The sequence below is a fragment of the Somniosus microcephalus genome, chromosome 11, assembly GCF_052327205.1.
Source record: "Somniosus microcephalus isolate GS21.2 chromosome 11, FLI_Smic_1.0, whole genome shotgun sequence".
In the NCBI taxonomy this organism is placed as follows: Eukaryota; Metazoa; Chordata; class Chondrichthyes; order Squaliformes; family Somniosidae; genus Somniosus; species Somniosus microcephalus.
Genome location: NC_140997.1, coordinates 214,982,639 through 215,006,255, shown reverse-complemented (window position 1 = coordinate 215,006,255; position 23,617 = coordinate 214,982,639). Strand labels below are relative to the sequence as shown.

At 46.5% G+C, this 23,617-nt stretch overlaps 1 protein-coding gene across 2 annotated transcripts in view; it reads right to left on the bottom strand.

The window, feature by feature from the left end:
* Positions 1 to 23,617, bottom strand: part of LOC147111227 (plexin-B1-like) — a 246,671-nt gene that overhangs the window by 84,953 nt on the left and 138,101 nt on the right. For both annotated transcript variants that reach the window (XM_086001911.1, XM_086001910.1), the window contains exons 3-5: positions 11,171 to 12,305; positions 6,578 to 6,760; positions 1,256 to 1,384 (exon numbers count right to left, since the gene is read on the bottom strand). In XM_086001911.1, the coding sequence (XP_085858037.1) occupies positions 1,256 to 1,384; positions 6,578 to 6,760; positions 11,171 to 12,295 (1,437 nt within the window). In that variant the 5' untranslated portion in view covers positions 12,296 to 12,305. The remainder of the gene's footprint in view (positions 1 to 1,255; positions 1,385 to 6,577; positions 6,761 to 11,170; positions 12,306 to 23,617) is intronic.

The following is a 23,617-nucleotide window of genomic DNA, read 5'->3' as shown; positions in this document are numbered from 1 at the left end:
GCGTCGTTCCACCTCTGTTCCGCCTCATCTGATTGGGAATATCAGAGTGTTTAACCCTCCATCTTCTACTCGCCATCGGTCCTTTCATAGAAATTTACGGCACAGAAGGAGGCCATTCGGCCCATCATGTCTGCGTCGGTCGAAAAAGGGCTATCCAGCCTAATCCCACTTTCAAGCTCTTGGTCCGTAGCCTTGTAGGTTACGGCTCTGCAAATGCACATCCAAGTGCTTTTTAAATGTGATGAGGGTTTCTGCCTCTGCCAGCCTTTCAGGCAGTGAGTTCCAGACTCCCACCGCCCTCTGGGTGAAAGAATTTCTCCTCAACTCCCCTCTAATCCTTTTACCAATTACTTTAAATCTCTGTCCCCTGGTTATTGGCCCTTCTGCTAAGGGAAATATATCCTTCCTATCCACTCTATCTAGGCCCCTCATAATTTTATACTCAATTAAGTCTCCCCTCAGCCTCCTCTGTTCCAAAGAAAACAACCCCAGCCTATCCAATCTTTCCTTAGAGCTAAAATTCTCCAGTCCTGGCAACACCCTCGTAAATCTCCTCTGTACCCTCTCCAGTGCAATCACATCCGTCCTGTAATGTGGTGACCAGAACTGCACGCAGTATTCTAGCTGTGGCCTAACTAGTGTTCTATACAGTTCAAGCATAACCTCCCTGCTCTTATATTCTATGCCTTGGCTAATAGAGGTAAATATCCCGTCTACCTTCTTAACTACCTTATCTACCTGTCCAGCTACCTTCAGGGATTTGTGGACATGCACTCCAAAGTCCCTCTGTTCCTCTACATTTATCGGTGACCTACCATTTATTGTGTATTCCCTTGCTTAGTTAGCCCTCCCCAAATGCATTACCTCACACTTCTCCGGATTAAATTCCATTTGCCACTTTTCTGCCCACCTGGCCAGTCCATTGATATCTTCCTGCAGTCTAAAGCTTTCTTCCTCACTATCAAACCACACGGCCAATTTTTGTATCATCTGCAAACTTCTTAATCATGCCTCCTACATTGAAGTCTTTCTCTGCTGGTTTTCTGTACATGACCCAACCTGGCCTGGAATGATCCCCAATGCACTGTCCAGCTCCTCAACTTTATCAAAGGGTACATTTAAAAAAAAAAAAAAAAAATCATCATTTCCTTTGGTTACAGTTAAAATATTGTGGGCAACCTCCCTTCCCAATAAGAACACGGACTCTGCTTTGAAACTTCGAGACTTGCACCAGGGTTCACTTCATAGGACGTACTTTCAACTGAGTGGTGATGTAAAGGTGCTTCTGCTCGTGGTCAAACACCAGGTCGCCGTTGACGGCTGCGTTGGGCTGGATTGTTAGAGTCGAGTATTGCTCCGCCTCTCCGGATGGCTTCACAAAAACCTACGGCAGTGGAAGAAAACAAGTTGTTTCGTCTACGAAAACGTGTCTCAGCACAAAAGACAAGCAACAACACTTCCATCTTCAAGCGCAAAAGGCTGTGTCAGCTGTGGCTCAGTGGGTAGCACCCTCGCCTCCGAGTCAGAAGGCTGTGGGTTCAAGTCCCACTCCAGGGACTTGAGCACAAAAATCTAGGCTGAGACTGCAGTGCAGTGCTGAGGGAGCGCTGCACTGTCGGAGGTGCTGCCTTTCGGATGAAACGTTAAACCGAGGCCTCGTCTGCTCTCAGGTGAAGATGAGCAGGGGAGTTATCCCTGATGTCCTGGCCAATATTTATCCCTCAATCAAGATTACAAAAGAAACAGGTTATCTGGTCATTATCACATTGCTGTTTGTGGGAGCTTGCTGTGCGCAAACTGGCTGCCGCATTACCTACATTACAACGGTGACTACACTTCAAAATGTACTTCATTGGCTGTAAAGCGCTTTGGGATGTCCGGTGGTCGTGAAAGGTGCTATATAAATGCAAATCTTTCTTTCAGCAGTTAGGCTTTCACCACTAATTAGCTTCTGGGCCCCTGTGGTCATTACTTGGGAGCTTGAGTGAGGCTCATTCAGTCCAGGAGAGTTGAGAGAATGAATGGAAATTGTATTTTCTTCATGTGACTGGACTTAATTGTGCAAGTGAAGAGAATTTTGTTTCTATGACTGGATTGTTATTCCATTTTTTTTAAAGCCTATTTTCTCCGCTTTTGAAGGCATCCACTCCCAACGGGGAACAGATCCACAGGTGCCAGCAGCCTCTGCCCCAAGCGACCATTTTTCCTGTGTGAACTTTCACAGTTAGTGGTAGCAGTCTGTTCCATCAAAGGGGGCTTCACACAAGCTCAACTCCGTCATCTCCTGACATCCACACATACACAAACTCTCCAGCAGCAGTCAATGGAACATAGGAACAGGAACAGGAGCAGGCCATTCAGCCCCTCGAGCCTGCTCCACCATTCAATGAGATCATGGCTGATCTGCGACCTAACTCCATATGGCCCATACCCCTTAATACCGTTGGTTAACAGAAAGCTATCAATCTCAGATTTAAAATTAACAATTGATCGAGCATCAATTGTCATTTGCGGAAGATGGTTCCAAACTTCTACCACCTTTTGTGTGTAGAAGTGTTTCCTAATTTCACTCCTGAAAGGTCTGGCTCTAATTTTTAGACTAAGCCCCCTAGACCTAGAATCCCCAACCAGTGGAAATAGTTTCTCTATCTACTATATCAGTTCCCCTTAATATCTTGAAAACTTCAGTCAGATCACCCCTTAACCTTCTAAATTCTAAGGAATACACCCCTAATTCATGTAATCTCCCCTCGTAACTTAACCCTTGAAGTCCGGGTATCATTCTGGTAAACCTACGCTGCACTCCCGCGAAGCCAATATATCCTTCCTCAGGTGTGGTGCCCAGAACTGCTCACAGTGCTCCAGGTGTGGTCTAACCAGGGTTTTGTATAGCTGTAGCATAACTTCTACCCCCTTGTATTCTAGTCCTCTAGATATAAAGGCCAGCATTCCATTAGCCTTTTTGATTATTTTCTATACCTTTTCATGACATTTTAATGATCCTCCACTGTTTTTAGCCTTTCACCATTTAGAAAGTACCCTGTTCTATCCTTTTTAGGTCCAAAGTGGATGACCTCACATTTGCCTACATTGAAATCCATTTGCCACAGTTTTGTCCATTCACTTAATCTGTCAATATCCCTTTGTAATTTTATGCTTTCATCTCCACTGCCTACAATGCTGCCTATCTTTGTGTCATCAGCAAATTTGGATATATGGCTTTCTATGCCATCATCTAAGTCGTTAATAAATACTGTGAATAGTTGAGGCCCCAACACAGATCCCTGCAGGACACCACTAGTCACATTCTGCCAATTTGAGTACCTGCCCATTATCCATACTGCCTGTCTCCTGCCACTCAGCCAATTTCCTAACCAGGTCAATAATTTGCCCTCAATTCCATGGGCTTCTACCTTAGTTAACAGTCTCTTAAGCGGGTCTTTATCAATATGCCTTCTGGAAGTCCTTATAAATAACATCCATAGACATTCCCCTGTCCACTACTTTAGTCACCTCCTCAAAATATTCACTCAGGCATGACCTACCTTTCACAAATCAATGCTGGCGCTCTCTGATCAACTGAAAATTTGGGGGGTGTTCAGTCACCCTATCCTTAATTATGGATTCTAGAAGTTTCCTGACAACAGATGTTAGGCTAACTGGTCTATAATTCCCTGGCTTCCCTCTCTCACCATTTTTAAATAGCGGAGTGGCATGCACAATTTTCCAATATAAAGGATCACTTTCTGAATCGAGAGATAATGATCAGTAGCAAGAACCCAGATTGATAGCCCCCTCTGTAGCCCAGGGTGTGCTGAAACCAATCGCAGCGTTCCTACTGCCATCAAGGCAGAGATTAAGCTACATCAGCATAACGGGGAACTGATCTATGGCTTTCTGGTCCGTGTGGCTTAGTTATAACCTGCCTTTACCATCCAAGCCACTGGCGGAGCTATTTATTCAAGTGTTATTTTGAGTGAGTATCCTGATAAATGGAGGCATAAGATGGATCGTAAAGTGAGCCATTTAATTCCACGCTGTTTCCTCCCTCCACCTTCAAAAACGTTCCCTCTTTGTGTTCATAGATCCTCTTTCTGCTGAAATGGCAGAGTTAGAGAGACCAAACCTATTCCAAGAGACACAGCTAGTCAGGACCATGGAGAAGGTCTAAATAGTCCAAATCCACCGAGTGGGTCCAGGCCGTACATCTGTTCAGGATAGTCATCATATACACATTATGAGTCTTGGGTAGAGATAATGCGGTCATTCCCAGTAAACTATTTAATCTGTCCAAGAAGACACTGCACTCTGGTTCACACACACACACACACACACCAGCAACAAGCTAACGGAATCTGCAGTATGAAATGGCCACTGTTACTGCAGATTCAATTGCTTCTCGTCTAACAGCCAAATAATTCTGGTAAGCCAACCATTGGTAATCAGGAGGGAGTGCCACAGATTCCCAGGAAAACCATAAACATTCCACAAACCCATACCACTCTCTGCTCACGGTTTCCATACAACCCTTACAGTAATCAATATTAATACTGCCCCCCATCGGACAGTAACAGGACAGTGATTTGCACATTGTCCGGACTGCCATATGAATTTTCTCCATTTGTACACAATGTATAAGGTGCCATTTGTGTGTCAGCTGTGGCTCAGTTGTTAGCACCCTCGCCTCGGAGTCAGAGGGTTGTGGGTTCCAGTCCCACTCCAGGGACTTGAGCACAAACATCTCGGCAGACACACCAGTGCAGTGCTGCACTGTTGGAGGCGCCGTCTTTCGGATGAGACGTTAAACCGAGGCCCCGTCTGCTCTGTCAAGTGGGCGTAAAAGATCCCATGGCACTATTTCGAAGATGAGCAGGGGAGTTATCCCCGGTGTCCTGGCCAATATTTATTCCTCAATAAACATCACTAAAAAAAGATTATCCGGTCATGATCACTTTGCTGTTTGTGGGAGCTTGCTGTGCACAAATTGGCTGCTGTGTTTCCCACATTACAACAGTGACCACACTTCAAAACTAGTTCGTTGGCTGTAAAGCGCTTTGGGACAGCCGGTGGTCGTGAAAGGCGCTATAGAAATGTAAGTCTTTCTTTTTCTTTTCTCATTGTAACTAAGTTAGTTCGTGATAAACTCAGATGGCACTGGTCACAGAGTTGGCGTGGATTCTGCTCTGCTTATGCTGTCATTAATCACAGCATATCCTGATCTCACGAACAGCTCATGGTCGTGAACACAACAAAAGCGTAATGACTGCATGATCTAACATGAAGGTTTCTCCTCTGGAACTGAACTCTCAAACAATTCGGTTTTCTTTTTGCTTGTGGGCTCAGCTTCCATTGCGGTTTGTCAAAAATTTGAGCAATTTGTCCAAATCCTTCAGTATTTTAGTGCCGATTGACCTCAGCACTGGGCCTCGTTTTTTTAAGAATCAGCCCCAGGCTGTGCTCCCCGTGGTCCTGCAGAATTGGCTACAGAAGGCTTGAAGTTTGCACAAACTACAAGAGGAACAAGCTGGCCCCACATTGATCCCTCAACTCGCCAAAAACATCATCATCATCCTTCAATTGTACCCACACAAAAAAAAATTAACATTCTGTTTAAGGTAAGTTTAACAAAGTTTTGGGATCAGGAGTCTGAGCTCTCCTAATGGTTCACAGGGTAACTGCACCGTTTGATGTGGAATTGAACTTTACCACCACATCCCTGGTCTGTGATGAGCGAGCTACTCTCAGCCCAAGGCAGAAAGGCAGTTTTAATGTCTTTCACCTAAAGAAGGGAGAAAAAAAAATCAGTCCGTGTTCAGTGACCCCTGTGAAAGTTAGGCAAGGACAGGATTGAATGTGGCTGCAATGCCCTCCATAGTTAAATAGCCTGCTGTGGGCCGGTTTTAACCCCCTCCCACCCCTGACCAGCAGGAATGGGATGGGGTGGGGGGGGGGGGGGGGGGGGAGGGGTTGGGTCGTCAGGGGACGCATTTGCCTATATAACAGCAACCAAACTTCAAAGTAATTCTCACCAGCTGTGAAGAACTCTGGGATGTCCAGAGGACGTGAAAAGTACTGTCGAAAAACAAGCTCTTTTCTTTCATACAAGGAGAGCAAGAACATGCCACTTTCAACTGATCGCTGCATTACAATTCTCAGAAACATAGCTGGAGTGTTTAGCGATGCAGGAAACTCTCGATTTACCGGCACCTAAATAACCGGAAATCTCTGTTAACCGGCAAAATTCAGGAGTAGGTTCAGGTAAGTTTTACTTCATATTAGTGGCCGTTCCTGGATCTGTGGCTGTGTAACTGGGGTTCCTGCACCTGTTGCTAAGCAACAGGGAAGCCTGGATCTGTTGCTGTGTACGGAGCTTTCATACCTTTTACTATACCTCTCTGTAATCCGGACTTTTTGATAAACCGGCACCATGCCGGGCCCGTCGGTGCCGGATAAAAAAGAGTTTCCTGTAGTTCACGATAAATGATGATTAAGTCATTCTCTCCTTCCTGCAGGCAGATTGCTCTGGTCTCAGAGATGATGTCCCGTACCCCAGGCTTTGTCCTGCGCCTACTCTTACCTTGTGCAGGTGCCCTCTGTCGTCTCCCACGAAGGCGATGGTGTGCTCCATTTCCACAGTCACTGCCACAGCAAGCAGCCGCCACTGAGCAACCTTCAGCACCAGAGCTGCCTCAATGGGAATTCGACTGGCCATTGGGCTGGGCGTGTGGTCGTACCCACATGGGTAAGCGTTAAGAGTGTCCTATGGCGAGAGAGGGGAGAAAAAATACGATCAGTCAGATTGTTTAAAGGGCGAACATTGAACCATAATTAAAAAGGGAAGGGTTTAAAAGATAAACGCAATCCCTTGCCCAGTGTTTTTTTTTTTGAGCGCGTGCTGCTGGCTTGTGAAGGTTGTAACAATGCGCCCATTCCATTCCCTTGCTGCAATGGATTCTGGATAGAATGAGGTTACAGGCGCACGATGCTGCATGTTGCTTCATTGCACAATTTCCACAGCATCTGAGTTCAACATTTTGGGAAAATAAAAATACGAAATACAGTCCCCACCTCTTGCACCGTCTGCGCTCATCACGGACAGCCGCCTACATCGGGCAAATGGCACTAACCTTGTCATCACCATAGGCGTCGATTACAAAGGTGCTGCTCAACGCATATTAAGCGCACTGGCTCTCTCGTGCAGTTCCGTGCTTACCGATTTCAGGCCAAGTCGGGTCTTCACGGAGAGTCAATCAGTTGTTTGCACAGTTAACAATTACAGGAGGCAGTCGGAAAGTGGATACTTGAGGCTGCTGCAATCAGATGGTTTTACCATCCACCGTGTATAGAGGGCAAATCGCGTTAGCACCAACATGCCCACATATATGGGGTGGGGACTGTACTTATAAATAAATACATGGGCATCGGTTTAATCAAACATACAACTGCGCAGTATTTTTAAATTTCTAACATAAAGCCTCTTTTTGTTACATTTCTCCTTCTATCTAAAAAAACCCCCACTCCAGTCCTTTTTCCATCTGCTCCTTTGATCCAATTCCAAGTCTTCTGGCATATTCCTTTTTTCTTTATACTTTTAATATTTGCTTACCCCTGGCGCTAATGGGCTGCTTAATGCTGCAGAGAAGCATTCCTCTCCCATTGCTGACGTGCGCGCCAAGAAAATGATCCCAGGTGAGAGACGGGTCACCAAAGCACTTAGCTGCCAAATCCTGCTTCTTTCTCAGATAGTGGATCAGGGATTGAATGTTGTCACGAACCAGGTAATTTGATGAATCTCCCGCCCCTGTTGTGCATGACAAGTCAAAGCAGAAAGACTCTCCTGCTCCATTAACCAATTTATTAGTGAACCTGGTAGGCAACTCAGACAAGCATAAATAAAGGAGAAAATATGCCAAAAGATCTGGATTAGATAAAAGGGAGGGAAAGTGAAGCAACACTACTGTACAGAACGGCCCATTTATTCAAAGAAACTGGCTCAATTCATAGTGATGCCGGTCATGATGTCCAATTTACTGTCTCAAATAAGCTGGACTAATGCCTGTCTATAGCCAAACCAATCTCTTCAGGCTCCATTCACACTTCCTTTTTCTCTTAAGCTGGGTCAGCACCAGTGCCATAGAGAAGCTCGACTCTGCAAGCCCCATTTTGCTCTCTATTCCTCTAGCAATCTGAACTAGCCCACACAGCAGCCATCTCTGCAGGCCCCATTCATTACAACAAGCTCAAATTGTGCCAGTTCGTAGTGCCGCCCATCTCTGTGGGTCTGATTTGCTATCTTTAACGAGGTGAAAAGCGCTGACAAAACCATCTCTGCCGGCCTCATTTAGTCTCCTATTCTCTCTTAAGCTGGACTAGCATCAGTTTACAGATAAGCCCATCTTTTCAGGTCTCAAATACTCTCTCAAACTGGATCGCTGCCAGCCCAGCGATGTAGGTTCTCAATGTGATCACGCACACAAACAACCATTCAATTTTTATCTCTTCAGCCAGTCTCCGTACAGAAGCCAAGTGGTCATCATAATGATGCAAAATAGCTACAGGAGGCGGTATCCTGTAAAGCTGCCGTCTTCTGCCAGCGCAGAGAAACAATCACAAAACTGAACAATAATTCTCGAAGCCAACAGGGACCAGACGTTGGATTGGAAAGTGAACGCCACTCAATCCAATACTAACTGTGACGGGAAACTCCGCAACACCTGTGGTCACTGTGCACCCCAGGAAGCTCTGTGCGTACAGACTTTGGGAGACTCGCTGCCTTGTTGACCATAACACCAACTACATATATGGGTTTAGAGACTGCACGGGACTGAGCACTGATCTCCACGCAGACAGAGATTTCCTGGAAGGGAGAGAATGAAACTACATTGAGAACCGAAGTAACACCTCTGTCACCTATGGTAGGATTTGGACAATGTTGCGGTTGCAGGGGGGGGGTGGGGGGGAGCAGGGGGGTTGGTCCAATGCTTTTGGGAAAGAGATAGAAATTTTACATTAGCAATTGCATTAAAAAAGTGAATTTGGTCAGCAGACCGACATATAAGCTGGTTTAAACCCAACTGCCCCAACAACCAACACTGATTGCATAAGTCATTGCTTTCTTTGGTGCCAGCCTTTGTTCAGTGGTCACACTCTTGCCTCGGAGCCAAAACAGTGACTACACGTCAGAAGGACTTCATTGGCTGTGAAGCGCTTTAGGATGTCCCGGGGTCAGGAATGGCGCTATATAAATGCAAGTTCCTCCTTCTTTCTTCACTCGCCTCCATATTTGGTCTCATGCGGCCAAGGTGGCTAACCAATGGGGACATGTTCGGCGACAATAATTGACAGCTGGGTCAGACATTTGGCTGATTTGATTTGGCAGAGGTGATAATTCTGTGGATCTGCTAACAGCTCAAAGGCATGAAGACAATTCCAAACACCATAGTTGGCTGGTTGAGAACCATTCTCTCTTTCCTTTGACAAAGAACACAAAGTGCATCCGTTTACACAGGTCCTCAGAAAATATGGTAAAAGAAGTTTCTCATGGTAAAGATAAAGTTTAAGGCAACTATTTCCCCTGGCTGGAGAGTCTAGAACTAGGGGACATTGTCTCAGAATAAGGGGTCGGCCATTTGAGACTGAGATGAGGAGGAATTTCTTCACTCAGAGGGCTGTGAATCTTTGGAATTCTCCACCCCAAAGAGCTGTGGATGCTCAGTCAAGTCTGCGATAGATAGATTTTTGGACTCTAGGGGAATCGAGGGATATGGAAGTGGAGGGGAGGTCGAAGATCAGCCATGATCTTATTGAATGGAGGAGCAGGCATGAGGGACCATATGGCCTACTCCTGCTCCTAATTCTTATGTCCTTATCTTATGTTCTTATTTGGGCATGTGAAATAAGGTGCGCAGAACTAAGTTACTATATCAGACCCGCTCAGTAAGGAAACTGCAGCATGTTTATGTAGAATTGCCACTGTATATCCAACTCGATCCAAAGCAGGTTTTGCATGCTTGGAGTATTTTACATTTTTAACCTTTATTCTCCTTATACAGGCTATGAGGAAGTGCTATAGCAAGTAAGTTTAAACTTTCATTCCAAACACTATATGCATACACAAGTTTCAAAGTGTCATCAAATCGTAAAAATGTCACAATCCTTTAAAAATACTTTTAAATCCTATCTTGAAAATTTTAGATCTTTGCGCATCGCACTTGGTATATTAAACAATGTACAGCTGCGCACATTTAAATATGGCTTTTAACCACGTGTCAGTTAGAGCTTAACTGCAAAGTAGATTTACTTTGTAGAAGTACACAACAACAACAACAACTTGTATTTATATAGCACCTTTAATGTAATAAAACGTCCCAAGGTGCTGCACAGGAGAGTTATAAAACAAAATTTGACACCAAGCCACATAAGGAGATATGAGGGCAGATGACCAAAAGTTTGGTTGTAGAGGTAGGTTTTAAGGAGCGTCTTAAAGGAGGAGAGAGAGGTAGAGAGGTGGAGAGGTTTAGGCAGGGAGTTCCAGAGCATAGGGCCTAGGCAACAGAAGGCACGGGCACCAATGGTGGAGCAATTAAAATCGGGGATGCTCAAGAGGCCAGAATTGGAGGAGCGCAGAGATCTCGGAGGGTTGAAGGGCTGGAGGAGATTACAGAGATAGGGAGGGGCGAGGCCATGGAGGGATTTGAAAACAATAATGAGAATTCTAAAATCGAGGCGTTGCTTAACCGGGAACCAATGTAAGTCAGTGAGCACAGGGGTGATGGTTGAATGGGACTTGGTGCGAGTTAGGACACGGGTAGAACGTGGGAGGCCGGCCAGGAGTGCGTTGGAATAGTCAAGTCTAGAGGTAACAAAGGCATGGATGAGGGTTCCAGCAGCAGATGAACTGAGGTAAGGGGCAAAATGTACAGTACAATTTCAGTGATTGGAATGATAATGTTATGAACCTTCCTGGACTAAGTTCCTGAAGTGATGGGGGAGGGATTATATCTGTTTACACATTTGTTGCCTTTTTAAAGGAACAGGCCAATCTAAAATGTCCTGGTCTGTGGGGCTCTCAGTTACACAATGCATCAAACAGATGGAACTATTGGGAGGACTCAATTTTTACTATTATTAAAACTTAAAGGTGAAAAGATATAATTATGAAAGCACTCACTGAAGTTAATCCACTGCAGCTGGATTTGACTTCATACTCGATGTAAGCCGCCTCGTTCCCATCTGGTGTCTTCCCATAATTGGTGTAACACAGGTCCCGTGTCTGGTTGATCATGTGATCAATCTGGCTCATTGTGTAAATGCAAAGTGCCGACTCTTCCATTGGCTTTGCAGTGGACGTCTGACCAATAGCGAACGTGGCAAACAGGACCTCCCCATTGGTTTGGAGAACCCCACGGGCCAGGCCCTTCCCAGGTCGGCTAACGTAGGCTGCCTGAAGCAAATTGTAGTTCTTCTCAGTCGTCTGACAGACAAGCGGCACCTCCACATACGAGTAATAATGCATGTCGCCCAAGCAGATCCGCGACACATAGGTTTTATATTCCCTGGAGGGGGACTTGAGGTCCCTCCGGTAAAATAGAAAATACACAGATGACTGATAAATAAAAGATTTGACAAAGTGGTGGTTGTACTCTGAAAGTCTTCCAGCTACCGCCAACTTAGCTGTATCCTCATAGGAGAAAATGGGATGAGATTCCAGACTTTGCAAATTTTGTAATTCCAAATTCCGGGTTGTGATCGGGGGAATCCCACCAGCCCCTTTGCTGGTATAACCACGGCCCACAAACAGCACGGCCGTCTCACCTTTAGACAGGCCGACCAATCCTACCGTCGTGACATTCGGGTCGTTGGCAGCGACGTATTGCGTATCGACCGGGCGTTCTGGTCGGAACAAAATCCGGCTAATATTGCTCAAACTCCTTTTCTCACAGATTCCTTGAAACAAACTCCCGCAGGTGATCAGCTCGTTCCCGTAGGGATTAATCAGCAGTAGCTTGTTGTGGTTGTCTGTCATCCGAGCTTGTGGACAGTCGCTGCGGGTGACGGGCGGGAGGCAATCCTTGCTGTCATCCTTCGGTCCGGTTGGCTGGACGACCGGGTCGCTCAGTTCAGAGGTCAGCTGGAAGAGGAAGTTCACGGCTCCTACGTAGACTTTTCCAGTCTCCGGGTCGACAGTCAGGTGCTCAAACTTTGTATCGGATCTGCTGAAGGACTTGTACTGGTCTCCACGGCAGAGGCACACACTTGGGAAAACGATGGCAAAGAGGATGGTCCCAGACAGCATTGTCAACGTGCTGCAATAGAAGAGGAAACATTGAGTCATTGAAAGTGTAGTGGAAATCTGGAAAGGTATTAAGGGTTATAGAAACAAGGCAGGTAAATGGAGTTGAGATACAGATCAGTCATGATCTAATTGAATGGTGGAACAGGCTCGAGGGGCTGAATGGCCTATTCCTGGCCTACTATGTTCCCGGGGGCAGAGGGTGAAATTGTGTGCTCATTAAGGTAAGTTACACCACTGGTGGGGAATGTACTATGTCTCCATATTTTCACAGATGAGGAGGTCCACTCAGCCCAATTTAGCCAATCATTTATTCAGAAAAACCTATTAGTTCATCCATCACAGCATCCGCTCACCTCCTCTCCCACCATCGGTGCAGAGCCTTCAACTGCCTCAGTCACTCTCTCTCTCCGGAACCCATTCCCCAATTCCCTCCACCTCTCTACCTATAAAAGACTTCAAAACCCACCTTTTCTCCAAGAGTGTAGAGAGTCGCCCCTGGTTTTTTTTACATTAAAGACTCGATATAAATGCAAGTTGTTGTTGTTGTTGAAGTGGTGTTCTGGATTTACCTTTGCTGAAATTCCTCCGGCGTCCCAATCATTCCCAAGCTAGGTAAAGCAGGTTGCACAGAACGCAAGGTTTCCTCTCCACTGACCTAACAAATACACCTTTAACCTGGAAAACTGAAAACAACCTATACCACAATGATGCTTTCATTTCTAGTTGCCACACAAACAATTTGGAGGCCTGTGCGAGTGGCAACAGTGTTGATGTAGATGGAGTTTTATGCTCCAGACTCACGCCCCAAAAACTAATTTTGTCGTGAAATCCTTCCAGACAGCAGAAAGAAACTTCAAGCTCATTGCTCTGGGTTAGAATTGAGCTCAGGTCCCAGAGGAGATGGACAAAGCACAAACACGAGCCAGCCAAACTCGGGATTGAAACAAGCTGCTACATCACTCCGTTGTCTCGCTACATAATTAATGCTGCATTTGCCAAGATACCAGGCCCAGATCAATGCAGCAGAGGTCGGTCTCCGGTATTTAACAAGCTCTCTACGGGGTTTTTAACGTTAGAGGACTGCAGCCAATGGCAAACTTGCAATTCTCCTGCCATCAGTGGCACTTGCAGACATAAAAGTGGAGACTTAACCTGATCCCGGCAACGCAGGTTTGCACACCCTCCAGGATTGTCCCGGAGTCTTCGGGATTAAAGATTAATCTCCTGGACACTGCGGCGAGCAAACCCAGGAGAAAAATCATAAGGGGCCGGATTGTGCTCTCGGCAGTGGACGAACAGCGCCAGCCGTTCATGACACTTACACTTGCCCATTGACTTTCTACGGGATTTTTGCACTGGAACTTGCTGTGATTAGTGAGCCATTTCGGCGCAGCACCCTCAACAGAGAATCTGGGACCTGTGTAAACAGGGCAAGCATTTGCAAGTTGATTTTCAGTGCCAGAGAGGTTGCTTGGCAGTAAAATAAGACTCATCATATCGTTAAAAGTTTTCTTACACTGGACTGAATAAGCCCGAACTTTTTCTGCTGAGTTTAGAGGCTGCCCATGACGCAAGTGCAGCAACTTCACACCGTATTTTCGAATGCCGGGTCTCTCGCAAAATAATGTTATAAGCGAAGCTTCTGGAGGAGCAGGGACATCTCAGACAGCAATTTCCTGATTTCTGCGTTGAACTGCGCACGTGTGGTCGCCTGAAGTTGCTGTCCGATTCACACTTTAATAACAGGGAGCGCTGTTAGCCTATAGGAAGGATGTTCCCGATGGCGGGGGAGTCCAGAACCAGAGGCCAGAGGGGTAAGCCATTTAGGACAGAGATGAGGAGGAATTTCTTCACCCAGAGAGTGATGAACCTGTGGAATTCTCTACCATAGAAGGCAGTTGAGGCCAATTCATTAAATATATTCAAGAAGGAGTTGGATATATTTCTTAAGGCTAAAGGGATCAAGGGATATGGGGAGAAAGCAGGAACAGGGTACTGAATTTGGATGATCAGCCATGATCTCAGTAAATGGCGGAACAGGCTCGAGGGGCCGAATGGCCTACTTCTGCTCCTATCTTCTATGTATCTATGTTATTTCTACAGCAAAATCTGGCCCATTGTCATGAAAAGAATGGTGTGATTTTTTTTCCATTTGCTTTGAACACTTTCGTTATGAAAGTACTGGAGATGGGAAAGAGGCTGTTTGACTAGGCAAGGCGGTTGGAGATTCGAGGCCATGGGACGAAACCTCCAGAAACATGTCCAGCCAGCATCGTCAACGACAAGGTCACGGGAGACCCACTTTTTGGAGACCCACTTTTTCCCATGAGTGTTAAGTACTGCGGCCAGATTTGCCGGTATTGGTCCCGACCAGAGCATGGCACTAAAACAGTAAACTGGGGGAAGGAGGCAGGCCGGGAATACCAAAACCAGCTCCCTTAACCAGGCAGCGCAATTGTAAACCTGCATTTGGCTGCTGGTTCCCTGAACATCAGGGTGCTTGTACTAATGGAGAGCAGTCTACAGATGGAGGCCCACCCGGCCTCTGCCAGCCCTGCGCCTAGAATATAAAAACACCTGCATTTATATCAGGACTTGCATTTATATCGCGCATGTCACGACCTCAGCACATCCCAAAGTTCTTTACAGCCAATTAAGTGCTTCTGAAGTACTGTTGTAATGTAGGGAAGCGCAGTAGCCAATTTGCGCAAAGAAAGATCCCACAAACAGCAATGTGATAATAACCAGACAGACAATCTGTTTTAGTGCTGCTGGTTGAGGCATAAATATTGGCCAGGACTCCCAGCTCTTCTGCAAAAATAGCGTCACGGGATCTTTTGAGTCGTTCTGAGAGGGTTTAACATCTCATCCAAAAAATGATTCACACATCAATGGTTTGCACGTCAAACTAAGAGACTACCCCAGGTGAGCAAATTCAAAGTCGAGCTTTCCTCATCTATTAAGGTAACAGGACTGATGGCAGCACAGGGCGACCCGGCAGAGATTGTAATCAGATGCCCGCCGTCACGGTGACGTTATCTCCACACTGTATAAAAAAGGCACGGCAGCACCATACGGGCACGATAGCAGAGTAGTTGTGTTAATGGTCCAGTAGTCCAGAGCCCTGGACTAATAATTCAGAGATCGAGAGGTCAAATCCTGGCAGTTTGAGAATCTGAATTCAGTTTCAAAACAAATCTGGAAATTTTTTAAAAAAGTGACCCTGAAGCTGTCCCCAACTGGTTCACTAATGTCCTTACCCGGTCTGGCCTATATGTAACTCCAATCCCACACCAACGTGGCTGCTTCTTAACTGCTTTCTGAAGTGGCCTAACAAGCCACTCGGTTAAGGGTAACTAGGGACGGGCAATAAAGGCCGGCTTTGCCAGCGACCTCCACATCCCAAGAAAGAATATATTTTTAAAATATTTTTTTTTTTTTTTTTTTTTTTTTTTTTTTTTTAAAGCAGCCAAGCCTCCAACCTATGACACATATTTGGGTAGTGAGGCTACCACAAAAACTCTGCATTTTAATTCCTTTGTTCAGCAGTGGGACTCGACGGAAAAATCTGTTTCTCTGAAGCTAATCCCTTTCGCGGCGATCCTGTGGACAAACAGGGACAAAAGCATCTGAGCCTTTTAAAAGCTGTCGCCCGCCAAAGTGAAGGCCGGCGAGCTGCAGTAAGAGTTTGTTTCAGCAATGCTCAGTTGGCAGCAGCTGTAAAGCGATGAACTGCGCGAAACTTAGCTCCCAATGCAGCAGGTAACAGCATGTCTCGGGCTGAGTGACACCTGGGTATTGCAGGGCTCAATCCCTTCATTAAAGCGCTGAGCGGTGCTTGTAATACCACACAAAACATGATCAGGCTGAAGTAGAAATAATTTTGTTCAAAACATCTTTTTTGCAACCAAGCCAAACTGATACATGGCAGAAACAGGATGGTGATATACCCCAAGCAGAAATAGCGCTGATCATCAGTGATGAACACATCTGCTCACCTCAGCCTCCATCAGCTCCAACACCAGGATGACTTTAAGTTGCAACTGAGTCGGTAAATCTGCCCACCACACTGTGCAGGTTGCTAGGTTACGGGTGATTAGCAGGGTCAAAGGCCGACAGCTGTGAATGACTCACTCATTCACAATGTGACTAACTTGATCCCGCACAATAAGGAAAGCAGGTTCCTGAACCGCAAAAGCAAGCAGTTCTCATCAAAGAAAATCTCTACAAATTGCTGACAGAGGAAGTAGCATAGGACTCATTCAAAGCACAAGCCCAAAGCGAGTAAAAGGGCGTGCAAAACAAAAATCCGCTTATAATAAAAGTTCAGAATGTTGTCTCTCAACTTATGCAATCGGTTTTACATTGACGCAAATGGTTTTCGGTGTGCAATGTAAAACTGACAGTCTAATCCGCAAGATTACAGAGTGCCTTAAATCCTTGAGGCGCGACACCTTCACTGGGTGGCCATTTCACACTAGTTCCAGTTCCCAAAAGCTGTGCTCATATTGCAGTAGGATCTGTGCTCGTGGCACCAACTCCCGATGCACAGCTGGCTAGAACCTGAAAGTAAACTTACGGGGACGTGTTGCGGCCTTCCCAGCCAGCCAGAGCCACGAGAAAGGGGGGTCTCAGCAACAATATGCATGCAGCTAAAGCGTGTTGTATAACTTTGCCTCGCTTTATGAATGCACAGGGCCGGTGGTGGAATTGGGAGCAGACAGTCGATCAAAGCATGAAACAATGGCCGAGTACAAAGATCATAGAAGTCTCAGCCAGGGTCTATGCTGGAATACAGGATCCCGAGCTGATTAAAGTACAATTCGTAGGAGTTACTCGGCTTGAATTTAAGGTTGGACGAGAGCACCGGGCTGGCACAATGTGTTCCACCACTCACCTTTCACCCCTGATGGATAGGCTGAATGATCTTTCCTCCTGACCTACCAAACCACTGCATTGGACGGGAGTCTTGCATGGGGGCAGTGCTGCCACTGACAGGAAATCCCAACTTCAAACAGCAATGTGGCAAAGTAAATGCTGCTATTCAAAGGCTGTCAGACTCACCAAAGGAGGCAACATGTTCAGAGATCTCTTGGGAGGCAAAGGCACCTCTAGTGGCAATATGAACGTTAGCACTACTAGAGGTGCAGGCCCCCCTCTCCACCTCTCTCTCCTCCTTTAAGACGCTCCTTAAAACCTACCTCTTTGACCAAACTTTTGATCACCTATCCTGATATCTCATGTAGCTTGGTGTCAAATTTTTTTTTTTTTTTTTTTTTAAATATTCGTTCATGGGATGTGGGCGTCGCTGGCAAGGCCAGCATTTATTGCCCTTGAGAAGGTGGTGGTAAGCCGCCTTCTTGAACCGCTGCAGTCCGTGTGGTGAAGGTACTCCCACAGTGCTGTTAGGGAGGGAGTTCCAGGATTTTGACCCAGCGACGATGAAGGATCGGCGATATACTTCCAAGTCAGGATGGTGTGTGACTTGGAGGGGAACGTGGAGGTGTTCCCGTGTGCCTGCTGCCCTTGTCCTTCTAGGTGGAAGCGGTCGCGGGTTTGGGAGGTGCTGCCGAAGAAGCCTTGGCGAGTTGCTGCAGTGCATCTTGTAGATGGTACACACTGCAGCCATGGTACGCCGGTGGTGGAGGGAGTGAATGGTTAAGGTGGTGGATGGGGTGCCGATCAAGCGAGCTGCTTTGTCCTGGATGGTGTCGAGCTAACGTTCCTGTGCAGTGCCTTGGGACGTTTTACTGCGTTAAAGGCGCTATATAAATGCAAGTTGTTGTAGAATGTCTCCCCCCCCCCTGCCTGCACAGTTCAATGATTCAGACATTTGTGCTTTCCCCAAACCACCAGCTAAAGAGCTGGTGACGGCAAACAAAAGTTGCAAAACCTCAACTGGCGAACGTCTTGCGGGTGAGTTTGTTAGAAGCGCAGTGGAAGATGGGGGACAATCCAAAGTGTGGCCATGAGACCCAGACCATGGAACGCATCGCATCAACCTGTCCACTAAGATCAGTCGTGGGAGGCACCTCATTTCTCCATTCGGCATCTCAGGAGGCCATCGACTGGATAGCCAAACTAGAGATCCCATTATAAGCTTCTCCCCATCATACGAAAGTAGTAGTAGTTCTGGCACCGTGTAGTCTGTCCTGTATTGTAACAGGGCGAGCTCTACAGCGGGATGACCCTGGGGGAACACTGCAAAAACTACTTATTGAAGCGTTACTGCAATATAAATACGCTAACAACGAAAAATCACATTTCAGTGTTTGATCCATTTTTTTCCCCCCGGCCTGATTTGTATGAACCTGATGTAACCCAATAAATCTGCTTTGTTCCTTTCTTACTCCACCTGTCACTGACTGTAAAGAGCTGGCTCGCTAACAGAGGATAACTTCTTTCCAAAATCCATTTGCCTTGAGGTTTTACTTTGGAGTCCCTCAAACAAAGCAATAATACAAGTTTGAACAGTTGCAGTAGGCAAGTGTCACCTGACACCCTGTGTTTATACCACACCTGCTTTGTGGTAATCCAATGAAACCTCACCGTCAGCCAGTTGTCAAACACGCTTATTTTTCTGCTGAAAAGGTTTCATTGATGAATGGGCTCCTTGATGGTGCATGAAAACCACAGTCTTGTTCTTCATCCACCCTCCAAGTTCAAACCATTTTCAGTCTTATTAAAGTTTGCACTAACCTGGTAGCCAGGGAGGTAGTGGCGACTACTCAAGTGGTTACCAAGGTGATTGGCGCCATTAAAAAGACAGCAGCAGCAAAGATAAAAGACCGTCTTTACTGTTGGCATCTGAGCTTTTGAAAGAGGAAACATCATGCCCAAACATGTCAGCAACTGCAACAGAAGCATCAGAAGCGAGAGAGAGTTCTTCTCTCTGTCTTTCGGTGCCAAGTTCACTGCTTTAGACTGTTCCGCCCGGCTACAGCCCAACCTCCACTGCTGCAGCAGCCTGTGTGACAAAGACAGGGGTCACTCACAGTGTGCCACGTCTTTCATTAGATTAGGCCATGAATACTTGCAGGGATAGTCGAGACAAACTTTGTGTGGCTGGACGAATTGTACATAGTTGTATGAATGCAGCACTCGTCAAGGCAAGGGATATTAATGTGGTGCAATAGAACATTTTCCATTTCAGACACCCGATGGTCAGAATCAGTTACTCCCTGACAAAGTACAGCATGATGAGATGCCCCAGGTACGGTACGGACACTGGCCAGATAAGTCGTGGGCACGGGGTTTAGGGAAGGTCTCCCATTGGGCTGGGGGGGAGGGGGCCCAGGAAATCTAAACTTTCCTTGTGGGGTCCAGAAGAATATTCCTGCTCCTCCTGGCCCCATAAAGGAAAAAATAAATAAAATTGTACCTGTTTGGGCCTCTTCTAGTCCCGACTCCTCCACCCGCTAGATTCACCTGGCGGGAACACCACAACAGCTTCCCCGCTCAGGCCACGGTTTAAGTTGGAGTCGGACCCCAATGACATCATCGACACCTGATCTGCATACTTAAAGGAGGACTGGCCAGTTCCCGCCTGCTCAGAAGAGCAGGTTAAAATGGAAGACCGCAGCAGGAAGGCAGTGGGGCGCCAGCGGGCAAGTCTTCCAGGCAATTTTAACTGCCCACTCACCCGATTTCCGCTGGGCGGGCAGGGTTAAAATCACCCCTTGAATCTCAGTGGCAACCTCAGAAGTATATCTCCTATTGCCTCAGTGTGAATGTTTCTTTCCAATTCCCACAGCTGCCATCCTGGGCTTCTCCGCGTGAGACTGCAAATAACGTTGACTTAATGGGCAATGGAGTGCTTCTGGTACTTCTCCAGTAGAAACAGGGTTGAGCCTGGCTAAACATGGGGCCCTTACTGATATGTTTTAAAGCCCAACAACCTACGATTAGGACATTGAGTCTTAAATGAGGACCTCGAGGTAAAAATTCCAATAAATCATCAATATTTCCGGTACACTTTGGGAAGGCTCAGTGCCAGAAAGAGGCTGCTGTAAAAACTTCACCTTTGCACTCTCCAAAAGGCACACACTTCTTATCTTAAGCCAGTCCCTCCCTTAAGTACCAATACCCTGTAGAAGAATTCATTCAGTAATTTTTGTGCAAGGTTTCAAAAATGAGGTCAGCTCCCTTTTTAATATCCATCTCTTTGAGCTCATTTCTCAAAACAAGGTTCAATTAATCAGATTCATACTTAGTGAAGGCCAGCCACAGAGGCCATTGATACCATTTCCTGTTCCGATTGTCTGTTTGGAACCTCTCCATATTCATTTTATGGAAAACCCAATCCTTACAATGTGCTGTAACATAAAGTTGTTTTTAATATTATGTTTAGTGCTTTCAGCTCGCAATGCGCAGGTCTCGCACATCCAGCAGTAGCACCAACCTAAACTTGCCAGATTTACTAAGGGTCGGTGGCCGTGAAGACCCTTTTTTTTTTAAAAAAAACGGATCTTCCTGAGAAAAACTTGACTTTGGTGTATGCATCAGGTGCCGGCGGCACTGGCGTGGCACCAAATGCAATACAACAGCAGCTTTAACGAAACAGCGCCAGTGGCAACAATAACAAGTACTTTTCACAGATTCACAGAAACCCCACAATGCAGATAGAGGCCATTTCGGCCCATCGAGCCTGCACCGACACATATCCCACCCGATCCCCTTAACCCCTACACCAACACATATCCCACCCTATCCCCACGTATTTAATCCCCCTAACACTAAGGGTCAATTTATCATAGCCAATCAACCTAACCTGCACATCTTTGGACTGTGGGAGGAAACCGGAGCACCCGGAGAAAACCCACGCAAACACGGGGAGAATGTGCAAACTCCACACAGACAGTCACCCGAGGCCGGATTCGAACCCGGGTCCCTGGCGCTGTGAGGCTACAGTGCTAACCACTATGCCACCGTGCTGCCCTTCATTGGCTGTAAAGCGCTTTGGTGGTAATGAAAGGCGCTATATAAATGCAAGTCTTTCTTTATGTCTCTCTGCATGTGAGAAGCGCTCGAGAAATGCAACAACAACTTGTATTTATATAGCGCCTTTATTAATGTAGTAAAACGTCCCAAGGTGCTGCACAGGAGTATTTTAAGACAAGAAATGTGACACCGATCCACATAAGGATAAATTAGGGCAGGTGACCAAAAGCTTGGTCGAAGAGGTAGGTTTTAAGGAGCGTCTTAAAGGAGAGGTAGCGAGGCAGAGAGGTTTAGGGAGGGAATTCCAGAGCTTAGGGCCCAGGCAACAGAAGGCACGGCCACCAGTGGTTGAACGATTATAATCAGGGATGCTCAAGAGGCAGAATTAGAGGAGCGCAGATATCACAGAGACTTACCTCAACATGTGCTTTCTCGCTGGAGGAAGAGCATCAGTGACGGCCGAACATAAATGACCACTTCCTCCACTGCCATTTTCTTCTGGCCACAGGAAGCCAGCAATGGTATTTTTATGTTGCTGGGCTGTACCAGTCTTCCCACCAAAATAGGTCATGGATCACAGTGAGAAACAGGAAATGCTTTCATTTAAATGTCAATGGGTTATTTGCATCTCTGGTTCCTGAAGTGCAGGTATCAGACAGATGGCACTAACCTGAATGCAAACCATTCGGATTCACTAATGCCAGCATCCAGGAAGGCCTCTGAGCGCTATGCAGTGGAATCTTACATATTCAATAGTCTCAGTCCACACGGCCTGATACGTGTCTGCCCTGGCACCCTGAATTTTGCCCCGTGTGCCCTTTTAGGTGGATATAAGAGCCCTTGGCACTAGTCAAAGAACATAAGAATTAGGAGCAGGAATAGGCCATGAGGCCCCTCGAGCCTGCTCCGCCATTCAATAAGATCATGGCTGATCTTCGACCGCAACTCCACTTTCCCGCCCGATCCCCATATCCCTCGATTCCCCTAGAGTCCAAAAATCTATCGATCTCGGCCTTGAATATACTCAAAAGACTCAGCCCTTTGGGGTAAGCACAGGAGATTGCTCCCAGTGGCCTAAGCAACATTTACCCCTCAAATCAACACCACCAAAAACAATGTCACTGACTATTTCTCTCATTTGAGGTTTGTGGGGAATGAGTTTGGGCAGGTGCAGTCCTGTTTCTGCTGGAGAAGAACCAAAAGCTCTCAATTGCCCACAAGTCAGCACTATTTGCAGTCTCCCTCAGAAAACCCAGAAGGTGGCTGCTGTAGGAATTGGTAAAAAAAAAAAATTCACATTGAAGCAATAGGGGATAGACTTCCAGAGTGTCTCACTTCACACTGACTGTGTGTTGGGGTCATTCTGCTGCCATCCCAGGAGAGATGCACTGATATCTAAGCAGGAGCTGCCCATGTTGAGGTCTGGCAGGGTCATCATGAAGAGGCCCCAGTGGCAGCATGCTGGATCTTGCTGCATAGGATGCTTGGAGGAGTCTTGGATGTCATCCGCTGTGACTTTGGGGTGCCATCTGTACCAACGAGGAGTGTTGCAGTGTGCAGTGTGCACTGTTACATAAATGGAGTCCCAGTTGTCACTGCAGAGGGCTTCAAGCAGGTCTCACCACTTCTAAAGCTGCTACTGTTACCATCTCTATAGCACCTTTAATGTAGACAAACATCCGAAAGGTACTTCACAGAGGTGTAACCAGAAATATGGACACTGACCCAAAAGAAGGAGGAGATGAGGAGCTTGGTCAGAGCAGTGGGTTCTAAGGATGGTCTGAAAGGAGGAGAGGGAGGCGGACAGGTTTCAAGGCATGGACAACAGAAGGGAGGCGATATACGAGGCCAAACTCGGAGAAACAGAGAGTTCAGGGTGGGGTTTGGTAAGACTGGAGGAGGTTGAGGCGAGGACCTGAAGAGATTTAAAATACAAGGATGAGAATTTTAAATTGGAGGCGTTGGGGGAACCAGGAGCTAATGTAGTGAGCAGGATGCAGGCAGCAGAGTTTTCGACAAGTTGGAGTTTACAGAGTGTAGAGGATAGGAGGCCAGCCAGACAAGCATTGGAATAGTGGAGTGTAGAGGTGGCAAAGGCCGTTTCTGCTGCGTTTCTATTTTTTGGTCACATAGAAATAAGGATTCGCGCAGCAGCCCCTCAAATTACCACTCATGGTTCGCTGATTCAGAAAATTACTTCAAACTAAACCATGAGACTAGGACAACAACTTGCATTTATATAGCGCCTTTAACGTAGTAAAATGTCCCAAGGCATCCCAAGGACACGAGGGAACAGGTTCAAAATCAGCAAGTTTAGGACTGATATCGGGAAGTTCTCCACACAAAGGAAAAATCAGCAGGAAAATCCAGTAATCAAAAATC